The sequence below is a fragment of the Dunckerocampus dactyliophorus genome, chromosome 10 (assembly GCF_027744805.1).
Source record: "Dunckerocampus dactyliophorus isolate RoL2022-P2 chromosome 10, RoL_Ddac_1.1, whole genome shotgun sequence".
Taxonomy (NCBI): Eukaryota; Metazoa; Chordata; class Actinopteri; order Syngnathiformes; family Syngnathidae; genus Dunckerocampus; species Dunckerocampus dactyliophorus.
Genome location: NC_072828.1, coordinates 11,384,380 through 11,400,300, shown reverse-complemented (window position 1 = coordinate 11,400,300; position 15,921 = coordinate 11,384,380). Strand labels below are relative to the sequence as shown.

The 15,921-nt window shown below is 38.8% G+C and overlaps 1 protein-coding gene across 7 annotated transcripts in view; it reads right to left on the bottom strand.

Annotated features, from left to right (window-relative positions):
• Nucleotides 1-15,921, bottom strand: part of osbpl1a (oxysterol binding protein-like 1A) — a 56,276-nt gene that overhangs the window by 35,786 nt on the left and 4,569 nt on the right. For 6 of the 7 annotated variants that reach the window (XR_008572710.1, XR_008572711.1, XM_054789988.1 and 3 more), the window contains exons 2-11: nucleotides 13,119-13,248; nucleotides 12,968-13,053; nucleotides 12,823-12,897; nucleotides 12,587-12,698; nucleotides 12,410-12,495; nucleotides 9,067-9,211; nucleotides 6,592-6,659; nucleotides 6,479-6,523; nucleotides 3,266-3,339; nucleotides 3,061-3,124 (exon numbers count right to left, since the gene is read on the bottom strand). Coding sequence is in view for 5 of the 7 variants with exons in the window: in XM_054789985.1 (XP_054645960.1) it covers nucleotides 3,061-3,124; nucleotides 3,266-3,339; nucleotides 6,479-6,523; nucleotides 6,592-6,659; nucleotides 9,067-9,211; nucleotides 12,410-12,495; nucleotides 12,587-12,698; nucleotides 12,823-12,897; nucleotides 12,968-13,053; nucleotides 13,119-13,248 (885 nt within the window). In the remaining 2 variants the exon portion in view is untranslated. Of the gene's footprint in view, nucleotides 1-3,060; nucleotides 3,125-3,265; nucleotides 3,340-6,478; nucleotides 6,524-6,591; nucleotides 6,660-9,066; nucleotides 9,212-12,409; nucleotides 12,496-12,586; nucleotides 12,699-12,822; nucleotides 12,898-12,967; nucleotides 13,054-13,118; nucleotides 13,249-15,921 lie in introns of those variants that run through there. The other variant, XM_054789989.1, reaches the window with a different exon arrangement.

Genomic DNA, 15,921 nt, shown 5'->3' with positions numbered 1-15,921 from the left:
AATTAATATAAACAATGCCCAGGTTAACCTGTGTTTAAAGCCAGCCCATAAAGGTAAGACTTCATTAAGGATTTTAAATGCTCCGGCGTTCATGCAGATCTAATGTTTAGGGGCAGGCTATTCCAAAGTCTAGGACCTGAAACAGAAAAAGCTCCATCACCTCAATATTTAAGTTGAGATCTTTACAGCGGTTAAAAGAAATGTGAGCTGGACCTCATTGTTCTAGAAGGAACATAGACAATAATTCAGACAGATACAAAGGAGCTAGACCATTCAGTAATTAAAAAAAAAAAAAAAAGAATTTTAAACTGGATTCTGTAATTAACAGGTAGCCAGCGTAAAACGGCCAGGACTGGGGAAAAGCCCTCACGTGAAGACATTTTAATTTGACATGTGACTTGATGTCTTTTGCTACAAATACAGTATTGATCTTGTTACTAGTGAACTTTGACCTTAGGCTTTAATAAAAAACTGCACGTTTTGGGGAATTTTGCCCATCATCCACAACCCTGTCACTACACCAGTAACGGAGTTCTTCGGTGTTACAATGTTAATAACAATAACAATGTTGCTGCAGATTGGTTAATATGCAGGTCACATTATGTAAATGGAGCATTGTCAGTTTTGGGATTTTTTTTTTTTCAGAAGGCTTTGTAGGCTGAATTGTTGTTTGGTTTGGTTTGGTTTAATTTATTTCGAACATGCATATGTCCGAAAAGGAGTAGGAAGAAGCAGAACTTATTTAATCCTACCCCCTCTTCGTAGCACATCAATTGCTAATACATACATGTGTGTACATACAAACACGCGCATACATATATACACTTACATCTGCACCTACACAAGTATGCACATATACAGTATACAGGTACACAATTCTAAAAAAAAAAAAAAAAAAAAAAATTCCCCTTTTTGCCTCCTTTTCCTTTCTATTTATCCTGTCCTTTCTCTCCTGTTGATATCCACATCGTCTTTAGTGTTGCACTGCTAGTGACGCTGGGTTTGTATACAAGAGTTCCTTTTATTAATTATGTCGAGGTTATTGCTATGGAATGTAGTCCTTCTCGTTGCATTGGTCTGTCTTGTAGGGTGTTTCCTCCATCATCCTTATTGTCATAGTAATATGATCTTTAATATGCATCCAGATCACTGATGTCTTGGACAACAAGCACTCTTGCGACTCCTGGACCTCCTTTTAGTTTGATGTAGATTTTCCCGTTAGTGCTCCAAGTGTTTTGAATCTTTCCTTGCTTCCTCAGGTCTCGTGCTTTCCTGGCGATGTCGGAATTGCGTTTTGTGAGATGCTCATTCATGTAGACGTTGGTGCCTCTTAGCTTCTTTCCCTGTTTCAGCAGTGCAGTTTTGAATTCCCTGTTGGTGAACTTAATGATGACAGATGTGGTGTTGTTTCTGCCATGGAGTGGGACGCAAGTGTCAATACTGTTTACATCGACATCCACCTGCTTTGATTGTAGGAAGTTAGCAATCTGTTGCTTTACTGAAGGAACATCTCTTGACTTGGGTGTGATTTGGAGCCCTGTGAGGACCACATCATTCATTCGTGCCATCTGATCCATCTCGTCAATGAAGTTTGTAATTTGCTCCGTGATATTCTCCTTTGCTTCTTTCTCTTCCTCAAGGGTGGTGCGAAAGTCAGCATTGTCCTTCAATAGTGCCTTGATGTCATCCTGTAGAATGTTGATATCATTGCATAATGCTCTATTTTCTTCCCTGGGGTCTTTAGCATCCTTAAGATCAGTACATGAAGTGGCTTCCATATGGTTTATAGCCTCCTTGACAGCAGTGCACAAGGCAGCGTTATCTTCCAATAATAATTATTTTTTTTTTATATACTTGTTCTGTGCTCTATTTTCTTCCATAATGTTTGTGATAGACCTGCTCTGTGCTCTATTTTCTGCCAAAATGTTTGTGACACCATTACTGACATCCATTGTGACTTCAAGGAGGTTTTTGTAATTACTCTGAACTTCTTTTTCCAGAGACGATATAGCCTTCTTTATAGCTGTATGTGAATCAGAATGTATCTCTGTCATTGAATACAATTTGTCAATTGCTTGCATTATTTGTGGTAGAGTGATAGTGGTAGTCTCTCTATTCTGGAAGCAACTATCAAAGGTTTTTTTGAACTTACTGTAAGTCTTTTGCATCTGTAGGTATGCTGGACACTGTCCAGTGTAGGTATCCTGACACTGTTTTTATGTCCACGTCCACTGCGAATTCAGAGCCAGAATCATTTTCCTCTGCAAGTTCAGAGCCAGAATCATTGTCCTTTGTGTTTGACATTGTTGCTAAGCAACCTCTTTGAACTTCAGCAGTTCGCTAGTTAGCTAGACTTGCTAGCAGGTATCGATGCTTGTATCTGTACCTTTCGACTATCCAGGTTAAAAGGGATTCAGATGGGGGATTCAGCCAGCAGCACTGATCTTGTGTTCATGAAATGTAGTCAGGAAAGCACCAAAATAGTTAAAATTTCCAGTATCTTCAACAGAGTTCCTGCCATACACGTCCTTCCCCGTCAAGGGGAAAAAAAGAAAAAAAAAGAAAAAAAAAAAAAAGAGTTGGCTGTTTTTATCCGTTTTCATATCTTTAAAACACACAGAAAAGAAAACGACGTATGTGTTCATGTCTCAGGATGGGCAAAACTCCAAAAAAGGTGCAGTTTTTCTTTAAGGCCAAGGCTAGTCAGGCCAATCAATTTTACCAGCTGAGCGGCTACGTACTTACTACATCTCCACCATGTTTGAAGACAATGAAAGCCGCTGAAAAAATAAGCTCTTCTGTGCTGGACATTGCAATGGCGTTAACCTTTTACTTAAACCTTTATGCTTTGACATCTAAATCTCTGAATCCAAAGAGCCAAAGTCCTTGACCTTTGACCTAAACCTTTATGCTTTGTCATGTATAAAGCCCTGAAATCAAAGAGCCAAAGTGGTGAATATGTTTTGGTGCTGTTTTGTGCATGTCAGTTAGCGCACTGCAGATAAACAAGACGGTATCTTGCCATCTAATAATTGAACAGGCAGTGTAATTGCATCTTACCAGACAGTGAGCGTGAGTGAGGGACTTGCAGCCTTGTCGTCTGACATTGGCAGCTGCATCAGACCTTCAACGGCAGGAGACACACGCGTCACTTGGTTTGCTTTTGACAACACAGCAGACTGTCTTTTGTCTATTCTTATCTTGTGGCGTATTTCTAATCAAAGTTGCACACTTGTTTGTGAGACAGGTCAGAGACATCACCTACTGTTTCGAGTACCAAGACAAAACCCCATCCTGCAGGATGACCCAGTAGGAGCGCCAGCCAAAAAATCTGGAGCTCTGCGGGACACACAATGGAATCAGGGAGGGAATCAGCAAATGCCGCCATCATTCCACTTGCAACGGAGAGAGCTGCAACTCTTGTAAACGGTGTAAAAATTGGAACGCTACACCAATTTGACAACCCCGTGCTAGCATTTACAAAATGCATTATAAATGCAGGAAGGAAAACACATTTGCATATAGAATGGCATCCAACGTGAGGCAGGGGAGAGCTATTCTTGGCTTTGCTCTCCGAATGATCACAGCAGGGGGGTGCAAGTCTCATGTGAGCCAATCCAAATCACTGTAAAGTGTGACTTTTTGACTGCTGAGGAGCTCAACACCTCACTGACTTTTGAGCCTCTGGGAAGTACAAACTGGTCACAATGACTCAGAAATGTCATCACAAGCACAGACATACCTGTCATTGACTAAATCATTGCTAGTTTATGAATTAATTTAGTATTAAAATTACAGTCATCCCTCGTTTATTGTGGTGAATTGTTTCCAGACTCGTCGAAAAGTGAATTTTCAAAGTAGGATTCGATAGTAATACATTTTATATTTTTGTAGTTATGGCAAAAACTTGTTAATCTTCTAAATATAGTTTTTAACATTATTAGAGACCTCTTGACATGAAATAACACCCATATAGTCACCATTACATTTGTATTACCCAATATAGCAGATATAATCAGAGAAAATAGGCATATTAGACAAATAAGATGACAGACTCGCTGCTATGTTAGCAGTTCCTTGTTTTTCTCTGGACGGCGTACTTCCTGCGCTGGCTATTGTCTCATCAGTGTAATGTAATGGCGGCTTGAAATTGCTTTACACTCATATTACCCAATATAGTAGACATAAGAGTAAATAAAACATTTAAATACATAATTTACTTACATTATTTAATCTTAGTACTTAATATTTCATTTTATTCAGGATGAACTATTTTGAACTCAAGGTAAATCCTAAATGTAAATGACATCTTTGACAGAATTTCAATAATAATGAAATTATACCATATCTCATACAAAATGTGTTATTCTAAGCACCTTTCACATCACTCATTAATTTTAAAAGAATATAAAATAAATATATTTATAATCATACGCAAAATGAGTAAAATAAGAAGTAACTTCTTATTTTCTTTTAATTTCTGTAAAAGGTTTTAATGTACTGTATTAAATTTGTATGTGGGTAATTTTTAAATTAAAAAAAAATATATTGTTTATATTTTATTGTTCATATTTATTACTACATTGTAATAATTTATGTATTATTTAAAATTTTATTTTTCTTCATTATTATGTTTCTTCGGTGTCATCTTATTTGGAACTACATTTAAATGCTAAATGCAATTTTTAAAAAACATTGTTTAATAGCACCAATTGAGATTTTTTAATCTGAGGATTGATTGGCAGTTATCTTAGTAGCCAGCCATCCTAAATGTGACTATGCACTTTCAATACTTTGCACACATCATTGTGTATCTTGTGTACGCCAGTAAAAGCTGTCGTTGGTTGCTAGCTATTGTGCAGCCCTGTGTGATCACGTCAAACTTCAGTGACTCGTCACTGTCTCAGTGTTTACCAAATCGTTACGCTAATCAATGATGTGCAACCTGCCTAACGAGCAATGAGATGAACACACGGCGGCGCAGATGGCCATCACAAAAACGGAGCATGCTCTCGTGTAAAAACATTTGCCCTAGCTGTTACACGTCAAACAGGACATACAGTAAGAGAGTTCAGGAGTGAGTCGTTAACAAAAAGCTGCACAGACACAATGAAAGAGAGGCTATTGATGATGTGTCCGTTTGCAGCATACATACAGTGGTGTTCAAATCGGCTTCCGCCATGAGATCGGGCCAATCCGTTTGCCATATAATGTTTGCATCTCTGGGCCACGCTCCAACATGGTAGGTGCGGTAATGCCACTCGACACCCACCACCCGCAAGAAAAAAAGCGCAACACTACCATGTAGACATGTCCGCGGTGTACCATTGTAAAGTTAGTGTGACGTTGGACGTTGAATATTTGGCTCCGAAGTTACAGCGGTTGTTCCCCCTCACTGTGCCTGGACTGCTGTGTCATGGTGCCGGGAGCTCGCGTGGGACATGCCGTTCTAACCGCTGGTTGTTTATATTATGGGCTGTCAATAAATTACTAATGCGTTTAAGAGAGTTTGTTAAAAAAAAAAAAAGACATATTCCAAATCACACCACAAACTGATCTATAACCATGTCAAATGATTAGTCCTACTCAAAGTATTTTGCACGCTAATTTTTCCTGTTTTATATTTTACTGGATTGACTTTTATTGGATTAGGGACCTGACAAAGTTTGTTACAAAAGCTACAAAATATTGTTGGTCATGCTGTGTAATAAAAAAGTACATTCAGCAGTACTTTAGTGGCATTATTTTTAAATGTTTTGAAGCACTATTTTCATAACCATATTCAATTCTATAAATTAATGTAACAAAAGCTTATTTAAAAAAATAAAAAAGGGATTGGTATCGGATCGGCTTTTGGGCGAGAGGTGGGGTACACCCTGGACTGGTTGCCAGTCAATCGCAGGGCACATATAGACAAACAACCATTTACACTAACATTGAATAGCTTAACAGGTAACACACATAGCGCAACTACTACTACTACTACTACGTTGAATAATACACAACTGCATTAACTGTAAATTTAACAACTTTTTACAAAACAAGTACCGCAAAGTATGCTGGGAAGCCAGAAGCACTCTATAGCCACTTACATAGTATTTGCTATATTAATTATCTAAATTTGGAAACGTTTTACTACTTCCATTTCAGAAGAATTTCACTTGTAGATCAATGTTATTAAGCACTTCTCCCTTCCCTTAACATCCCTTTTGGAATGTGTCACACCACAAAAAGCCAAATCAAAAGTAAAATGTTGATTTAATCCTTTGAACCTTGTTAAAATGGGGTTTTGCGGTGCATGCAGAAGTGCCTGGTGATACAATGCTGCAATTAGAACTCGTGGGCGGCATATTTTCCTGATGTTTTTTGGTCAAATTTAGAATTCTATGACCTCAGGGGAGCGTCTGACATCAAAGGACCCACTGCAATCAAGTAACCTAACAAATTGAAGTCAATTAAAATTCAACTACTACTTTACCTTCCAGAGGAGTCCCTCAAACTTCTTAACGTGGCGGCTCAATCCCTGCAAAGACGAGGAAATATTAAAATTGCAGAACAAAATCACAGCAAACATTTAGAGAGCACACTCACCCTGTGAAAGTCGCCCTCCAGCAGCTGCTTCATGGCGCCATCGCTGGCCAGGTCCAACGTGGTCTGGCCTGAGAGATCATATCGCGTCAACAAAAACACACAATACTATCCTGCTTGAAAGGCGTGAAGGCGAATGAAGGCTGTTAGCCATAACAAGACTCTGGTGTAATCATCCTCCTTTATGCCACGGTTGAGTCAGCGCTAATCACGGTGCAGCAACCGTTTCACCAAAAAGTAGAACAGATTTTATCTGAATAAATTTAGAATAGAGTTTGACTGTGTTGCTATTTCAGTTCAGCACTGGAGAAGCTGCTTTTAGAGAGGACTTTGAGACACAAACGCAACTACTATATTTATTCAGACGGTCAACATAAAATCGTCACGGCCGCCGATCTCGTGACACTCAAGTAGCTACATTAGCATACTACAATACTAATATTTGGGCAACAAAATTTCAATCCTGGCAAAGAAATAAGAAATTAAAGACGCTAATGATGTGAAAGGGGTAAACATGTCTTCAGTAAAGTTAAAAGTGATGTGAAATGTTCATCTATCCCTTTCATTTGTCATTTATAATTATTTTGCATTGTTTAGTAAAAGCGGCATAGAAAATGCATGTAAAACTATAATTATTATTTATAAATATATTATATTATAATTTTGTTAAAATTGTGTTAATATTGTGTCTGGAACAATTTAATTGGATTTACTTTATTTCCAAATCGGAAAAATTGCTTTGCTTGACGGATGTTTCCGTAAACGAATTAATAACGAATATGGAAGTGCCACTGTATCCCCAGTCAAACCACCATTGTTGCATATTTATGAAATGAGCCTCCAAAATCAAAACGAGTAACAATAGCTAACCACTAGAAGACCTCACTACTAAATTAGCATGCTAACAGACACTGGGCATTAAAATGTCCCTACTGTAATGCTACCATTGAGGTCGCTGGAAAATCAGAAATATCCTCAATATGGTCGAATGGAAACAACAACAAAAAAAAAGGCAGCTCGATGCAAATATCTTAAAAATAAGCCTCCAAAATCAACACTAGTGGAACGTCTCTTAGTTGACAAGTTCATGGTGCTGTCCAGCAAGCTTCAATAGTGGCTAAAGTAGCTAGCTAATACAGTGGAACCTTGGTGAGTGTCATTAATTCATTACAGAAGATCCGATGCTAACCAAAATGGACTAACACCAAATACATACAAGAAATCTGTTCCAGAACGGCACAAACGTGAACATAAAAACACGTTGGTTTTTTTTTTACTATTACAGTCGTACCTCGTTTATTGCGGTTAACTGGTTCCATGCCCGACTGCGATAAGTGTATTTCCGCGAAGTACTATTCAATATTAATAAATGGAATATTTTTCTAGTTAGAGCATAGACAACCTGTTTATGACTTTCTAATACGGTATTTAACATTATTAGAGCCCTGTAAATAACACCCTATAGTCACCTTTAAACTCTTATAATTCTTTAACACATTGCTAATGCGCAGGCTACGGGATCACTGCAGGGACATACAAGACTGTCGCCGCTAGCATAGCCATAGAAATTAGGCGTGGCTTTTTTGTGTGTGAACAACTGACAAGAAACCTAATCTTTTTAGTAAAAACTGATTTACTGACTGATTTTATTAAGTAACATATACAAGTAGATTTTAGAATAACTGTTTGCATCGATGTTTATTGATTGGATTATTATTTGATTGCCTTTAAATAAGTACAGTGTAGATATAACTGTTTAATCAATTAATCTAATAATTTAGTGAATTATTACAAGTAGATTATAGAAACAAGACTTTCATAAATAATTAGCTGAGTAGATGAACTGAAGTATGTCAAAGGTTAAACAGGAATAGTGATGTGCTCACACATAGTGAAGGCCAGTCAGTACCAGCAGCCAGATAAGAGCACAAACAAGTCAGTAAGCCTTGAGATAGACTGGGAAGCACATGATGTTTATGCTACAAAAGTGTCAACAACTCAGCGACTATCACCTGCTGGCGTCACACAACTTCAAAGAATCCGGGAGATAGTTATCTTTGGAGAGACTGGCGCCCGTGGTCTGAGGAAACAATTATAAAAAGGTGGAAGGGGGGGAAGAGTTCTGGACACTCTCATTCAACTGCCGTGGAGGACCAGGGGACGGGTGGATGAGACGGGGCGCGGAGCTTCGAAAGTGTTATCCTATTCTGTCTGATTTATTCTCAATAAAATTCTTCAACTTAATCTAGTGTGTGAGTCTTCTTTCCTTCTCATAACTGGAGATTAACAAACACTTAAGGGGGCAGGTGAAATTGGCTTAATTCATTTCCTAAAGTGGTCCTTCGACCTTTAGTAGGTTTGGATGTACAGGATACAAACGCATACAAAACCCACTGTAGGTGAAGACATTGCAATGCAAGAATCGAATTATAATAACGAGTTAGGTGGCCATCTTTGTATGCAATAGCGGGCCCTTACCATTCTTGTTCTGGACATTGGGACAAGCGCCACCCCTCAGCAGTTTGGCAGCACACTGCTTCTGGCCTCGATAGGCTGCACAGTGCAGCGGAGTGTTACCCAGCAGGTCTGTGCACTGGATGTCGGGCGCCTTCTTCTTGTTCAGCTGAGGTGATCAAACAGAGAAAAATAATAAAAGAGCATAAGCCAAGACAGATGGGTCTTTTGAGTCCACAGGGTGCTTATTATCCTGTCAAGAACTGAGCCGTGATATCTGCTATTAGATTTTTAGATGAATGTTTATTTTATGGGCTTTCCGTGTTGTTATTTTTCAGAAAAAAAAGTGCATTATTTCTTGTTTGGTAGGTTGGTAGCTCACAAAAGTGATTTTTTTTGCTAATATTTTCTTATACCTTTTGATGGGGCAACACTGAAAAAAATGACATTTTAGAATAATGTAAAGTATGTTTATAGTGTGTATAAATTCACTGTACCCTGAAAATAACTCAACACACAGTCATTAATAAACTGGCAACAAAAGTGAGTACACCCCCCCCAAGATAAAATGTCCAAATTGGGCCCCGTGAGTTATTTTTCCTCCTCAGCTGTGTCTCAGGTGTAAATGGGGAGCAGATGTGTTAAATTTGGTGTGATCGCTCTCATACACACGTTCTCATACACTGGAAGTTCACCCTGGCATCTTTTGGCAAAGAACTCTCTGAGGATGTGAAAAAAATTGCAGCTCTACATAAAGATGTTCTAGGCTATAAGAAGATTCCCAACACCCTGAAAGTGAGCTGCAGCACGATGGCCAAAACCACACAGCACTTTAACAGGACAGCTTCCACTCAGAACAGGCTTGCCATGGTCATCCAAAGAAGCTTGGAAAACAGATGTATTATAAAGGGTTACAGCCAAATATACAAGCCAGATATCTTTAAAAAATTGACTGCGACAGAGTGCGTCCATAGACTCTTCAGAAGATTTAAACAATTTCAAACTGTCTGGTGGTCCACACTTCCTTCTACACACTACAGGAATTTAAGGATTAGGATTTCTTTACATCTGGTTGGGTCCATGAATTAGGGCATGAAGCAAAATGTTGGATTTATTCGTGCATGGGTGAGTATCGAATTTTGATGGAGGTTGATGCATGACGTGAGAGTTTTAGTTAATCGGAGTTAGTTTCTGCCGTCAGGCCACAATTCAGCCAAATACACACTCGGTATTGTTGTATAATGGTTGGAACATTAGAGCGAATAACGATGCATGCAATTGAAATGGTTTGCTCCAATTGTGTGAGTGTGCATCTTTTCATGAAGACAGATCAATCAAACAGCTGTGAAAGCTTATCTTCCACATCAGACATAATGAACGTAGCAGGTGAAAATAGCGCTTGTAACATGTCTATCTGCGTTCTTACACAAAGTCTGTTTGCATGTATACATTCCTGTACGTGTCCATCTTTTTGCTGATGGCTACCGTAGCTACCAATACGTTTGTTTGCCCCCATCTGCTTAGTATAGTACAATCGTCCCTTGTTTATCGTAGTTAATCGGCTCCACGCATAACCACGATAAGTAATACGATAAGTAGGATTTAATATTAATAAACGGTATATTTTTGTAGTTACAGCATAGAAAAACCTGCTTGACTTCCTAAATATGTTTTTTTTTTTACCATTGTTCGAGCCCTGTTGACATGAAATAACAAACCTAGAGTCACCTTTACACTCCTATTATTCTTTGTTTACACCACATTGTGCAACATTAAAGCACAGGCTACCGCATCACTGCAGGGACATAAGAGCCAGCCACCGCTCATAGCATATAGCAAGCTACCTGTCATGGTGCCATGTGCCTGCTCTGCTGCCGCCTGTCTACCGTCTCTTGCAGCACACTGCTGACCCAGCAGAGGCGAAGTCACCAGTACACACCTGCTGCTAATTACTTACCTGCCTTCTTAAACATAGCTGTGGGACTTCCTTGTTGCCAGAGTGTTTCTTGCTCCTCGCCTGATCTCCACGCTCTCTTGCCTCATGTTTCCCTTGTTGTATGTTAGCGTTCTGGTCTTTTTACCTACTCGTTCAAGTGAGTACATTTCCCTGCTTGGTAGTTCCAGCTGTGGTATTTGTAGTCTCTCGTGTTAAGTATACTTACCTGCTTTGTTTTTAGCAGCGCCCTTAGTTTATACAATTTTTGCATTTTTCCTGCTCTTACTTTTTCTCTAGTGTTTTTGTGTTGTCCTTTTTGTGGCTTAGCACGGTACTTTTGTGTTTTTTGGACTCTGTACATTTTTGTGCTACGTTGCATGACTTTTAATTATTTTTGTATTATATTTTTTGTTCACTACCGTTTGTGTCATCTCTGCATCTTGGGTTCCAAACACCAGCTTACGCCGTTCTTGACACGACAGCGCTAACTAGTTTGCCTCCAATTTATTTGTTCTAAATTTAAGAAAGTGTTTCAAACAGAGTGGGGAAGAAGAACAAAGTAAGAAACCAAGAACGTGCCACTTCCACACGGAATGGGATAACTTATGTCCGACATGACATGGCTGACTACATGCAGTGTGAAGGTAATGTAATCTAACGTAATGTCTCATCAATGTAACATTACTGATGCCTAGTGACCACAATACTATATATGACTTGTCTTTCAATATTTTTGTACTAATAATAGGCCATAGTCAACCACAAAACAGACTGTATATACAGTATACTAAAATAGAGATGTCCAAAGTTTTTCCACACATACAAAAAAAAAGTAGGAATCTATCTTCATGTCTATCTGCATATTGCCATTTGTGACCCACAGCTCGTTTCTTTAGTCTGTGGCATATTCTAAACATACAATTAAACAGGAAAACCGTCCCCGCGTCCTTTGATTTTTCAGAATGCAGCAGAAAAGGTTTGGACACCCCTGCACTCAACGCAACCCCATGCAAGTAAAGATATGCCCGGCCAGGTTAAAGGCAGCCTATATGAAAAATTGTGTTGTACGACTGTTAACTTCATCATTATTGCTAAGCAGCATGAAATGCCAACAGCAACATAACTGCTGTATATTTACACAGCATTAAAACGTGCACAAAGGGACTCTCTGGTCAGTGCAAAGTAAGCTTCAAAATAAAAGCATGGCAGTATTAACCTGGATTCTACCAGAGCAACTAAGAAAATGCACACATTTAATTTTTTAAAGATTGTTAGCCATCGGAAGAAAAATCTGCGTATGTGCAAAAGCTTCATTGTCACTGTAGCCAAGACGGTTTACAAATCCGCAAACAGGCCGTAGATCGCACTTTTGGACACCCCTGCTGAAGAGAATAATCTGTATGGCACATGTAATTTGTATGCAGCACTAACCAGCTGAGTTAGAGTTACTATATCTCCTTCTCGTGCAGCTTCTAGAAGTTGCTCCTCCTGTTTCCTCTCCTCTGTCCTCTCAGCCGCTGTCATCAAGTAGAAAGAAAAAAAAAGTGTTGAATATCCCAATAGGTTACTGTGTTTTTCATGTTTTTGTGATGACATCAAATGTCTCACCTTCTAGCATGCTTCTGATCTCTGCACTTTGAGTGACATCTTTGGGAATCTGAGCCGTCCCATTGATGACAGTAGGGCATGCATCATAGTGCAGCAGCAGCATGACAACCTCCTGATCAATATGTGAATGACTTATCGACTCAGTGGATGAATACATGCAATCTCAGTCACACACACGCGCACAGACACACTCGCACACACCAGAAGAAGAGCAGCTTGGTGACACATTCAGTTACCTTTCTACCCGTGAAGGCAGCTTTGTGCAGAGGAGTATCGCCAATGTTGTTTGGCAAGTTGACATCTGCTCCTACCTGTCAGTGTTCACACTTGTTATTGATTATTGTTAAAGAAAGGTCAACTTTTTAATAACAGAAATGATACCTTCAGTAACTCCTCCACTACGTTGGTGTGTCCGAAATAGGAGGCTAAGTGAAGAGGTGTCCACCCCAGGTTAGACTTACTCTTACCTGAAAATGAATTTAAAAAAACATACATGACAATGGGGGCGGACATCATTTTTCTCAAGACATACCTTTACAGTTGATGTCAAACTGCATCTCCCCCTTGATTTTGGACACAAGGAGCCTCTGAATGCTGGCTACATCTCCATTCCTGGCGTAGCGCAGGAACTGCTCTTCTGGCTCCAGTTCTTCCATAGAGGCCTGGAAACGAAACCACAGAAGCATGACACAAACACAGGCTTTACTAATTTACTTTTTTTTTTATCTATTGATGACATCAGAAAAAAATCCCAACAAGCCTGTTGCCTAACCAGGCTGCAGAAGAAATCAAAATATTTTATTAATATTTATTTTATTATTTTTTCTTCAAATAGATATTTCCCAGTGGAAAAGCAAGATTTCTGTAGTATTTCCTACCATACATAATAAATGTACAGTGTTTAAACGGATTAAAAATACTTTATAAAATTTATGCACCATCATGGTTTGCATAATTTGAGTTTAAGTAAGCTCTTGAGAAGAATTAATTACTTGGGGACAGCCAATATGACTACAGAGCTGATATTTCATTTCAACTTTGATGGCATTAACCGAAATAACCGAGGAAATTACAAACGCCATAGACCGCAGAGAGTGCGCAGCCGCAGTATTTATGAATTGAACATAAGTATTCGACATAATTAATCACAATAACCTAATTAACAAACTAGAATGGTATGGGATCAGAGGGTCAGTTTTGAACTGGGTAAAAACCTACTGAGCAAACAAAAAGCAATATGTGAAGCTAGGAGAATATGCTGTAGATCTACTTGCTGAAATACACACTCCTGATCGAAATCTTAGGACCAGTTGAAAAATTGCTAGAATGTGCATTTGGATCTTAATGAGGTTTTAAGTAAAGCTACAATATGCAAAAGCAAGAAGGGGGAAAGAGACAAAAAGCACTTTGAAAAAGTAATTTACTGAAAACAATTACACTGAAATAGGCTGTTTATCAGCTGATCAAAAGTTTAAGACCATTGCTCAAAAAATAAAAAATAAAAATTTCCAAACCAGAACAAAAATGTTCCCAGTAGGACTCAGTAATGAGTAGCGCCACCGTTCTTGTTAATCACTTCAAAAATTGCTTTGGGCATGCTTGATGTGAGTGTTTCCAGAAGGCTAGTGGGAACATTCCTTAAAGTGGTGAAGATTTGCTTCACGAAGGGCATCAACTGTCTGGAACTGATGGCCATTTTTATAAACTTCCCTTGCCATCCATCCCCAAATGTTCTCTATGGGATTTAAATCAGAGGAACATGCAGGATGGTCTAAAAGAGTGATGTTATTCTCCCTGAAGAAGTCCTTGATCAAGCGAGCATTGTGAACTGCAGCGTTGACCTGTTGAAAAAGCCAGCTGTTACCACACAGACGAGGGCCCTCAGTCATGAGGGATGACCGCTGCAACATCTGCACGTAAGCATCCGCCGTTTGATGACCTCGCACCACCTGAAGCTCCAGTGTTCCACTGAATGAAAAAGCACCCCAGATCATGATGGACCCTACTCCACTGCGCCGGGTAGAAAACATCTCCTTGACATGCCAGTAACGTTGGAAGCCATCTGGACCGTCAAGGTTACATTTTTTCCTCATCAGAGAATAAAACTTTTTTCCACCTTTCAATGTCCCATGTTTGATGCTCCCTGGAAGGAGACGAGGTCTTTGAATTTGTTTGTTTTTTAAACCCTTTTCCCGCCGTCTGATGGTTATTGCGCTTCAGCAGGTCGAGGATCGCCACGTGTCTTGATGGACAGCCAATCGGAGCTTCTGGCTCAGTGCAGGTGTGATTTTTTTGGGTCTATCACTTGACTTTTTGTTCCATAATGCTCAGGATCTTAAAAAAAAAAACAAAAACAAAAAAACCTACAATGACTGTCTTACTGCTCCCAACCTCAGCAGCAATGGCACGCTGCGAGAGGCCTTGCTTATGCAGCTCGACAATCCGGCCACATTCAAAAAGAGAAAGCTTCTTAGCTTTAGGCTTTCATAGCCTGTGGTCCTAAACTTTGATCAGGTGAAAAACCTATTTCAGTTTTTTTTTTTTTTTGAAATTACAAGCTCCACATTCTTGTAAAGTCATGAAAGAGCTACAGCTAGTATTATTTGCAGACGATACTACTGCATTTTGTTCTGGAGAAAGCACAAAGAGCTAATAAAAAAAGTTACAAATAAAAATGACTATGCCAAAAATATGGTTTGATAAAAAACAAATTATCCCTGAACCTAAGTACAACTAAAATAATGTTATTTGGTCATGGCAGAAAGGACATTTATGCGCAAATACAAATAGACAGCGTAGACATTGACAGGATGAATGAAAATACATTTGTAGGTGTTGTAATACTGTAGATGACAAAATGACCTGGAAATCCCACATTAAAAAGATACAACATAAAGTAGCAAGAATTACTTCAATAGTAAATGAGGCAAAATTTGTTCTGGACCAAAAATCACTCCATATATCATATCACATCACTCTCTATTCTCTGGTGTTACCATGTCTAAGTTATGGTAATGGTTTAATTTATCTTGAACATGCATACAAGTTACAGTGCATTGGAAAACCTCACACAGTACAAGTCACAGTTCTACATGTCCAAAAAGGAGTAGGAAGAAGCAAAGCTTATTTAATCCTACCCCCCTATCCGTTCCACATCAATTGCAATACCTTACTTTATAATACAATACATTCATTTGTAATTGCAATACATTTTTTCCACTTATTGTGTTCCAAATGTACTCTTTGCTAGTTTAAAGCACATAAGAAAATGATTAGATAATATACAATGTGATCAAATAGGAGTCAATGTTCTTGTCTTCGTAAACAATTATATG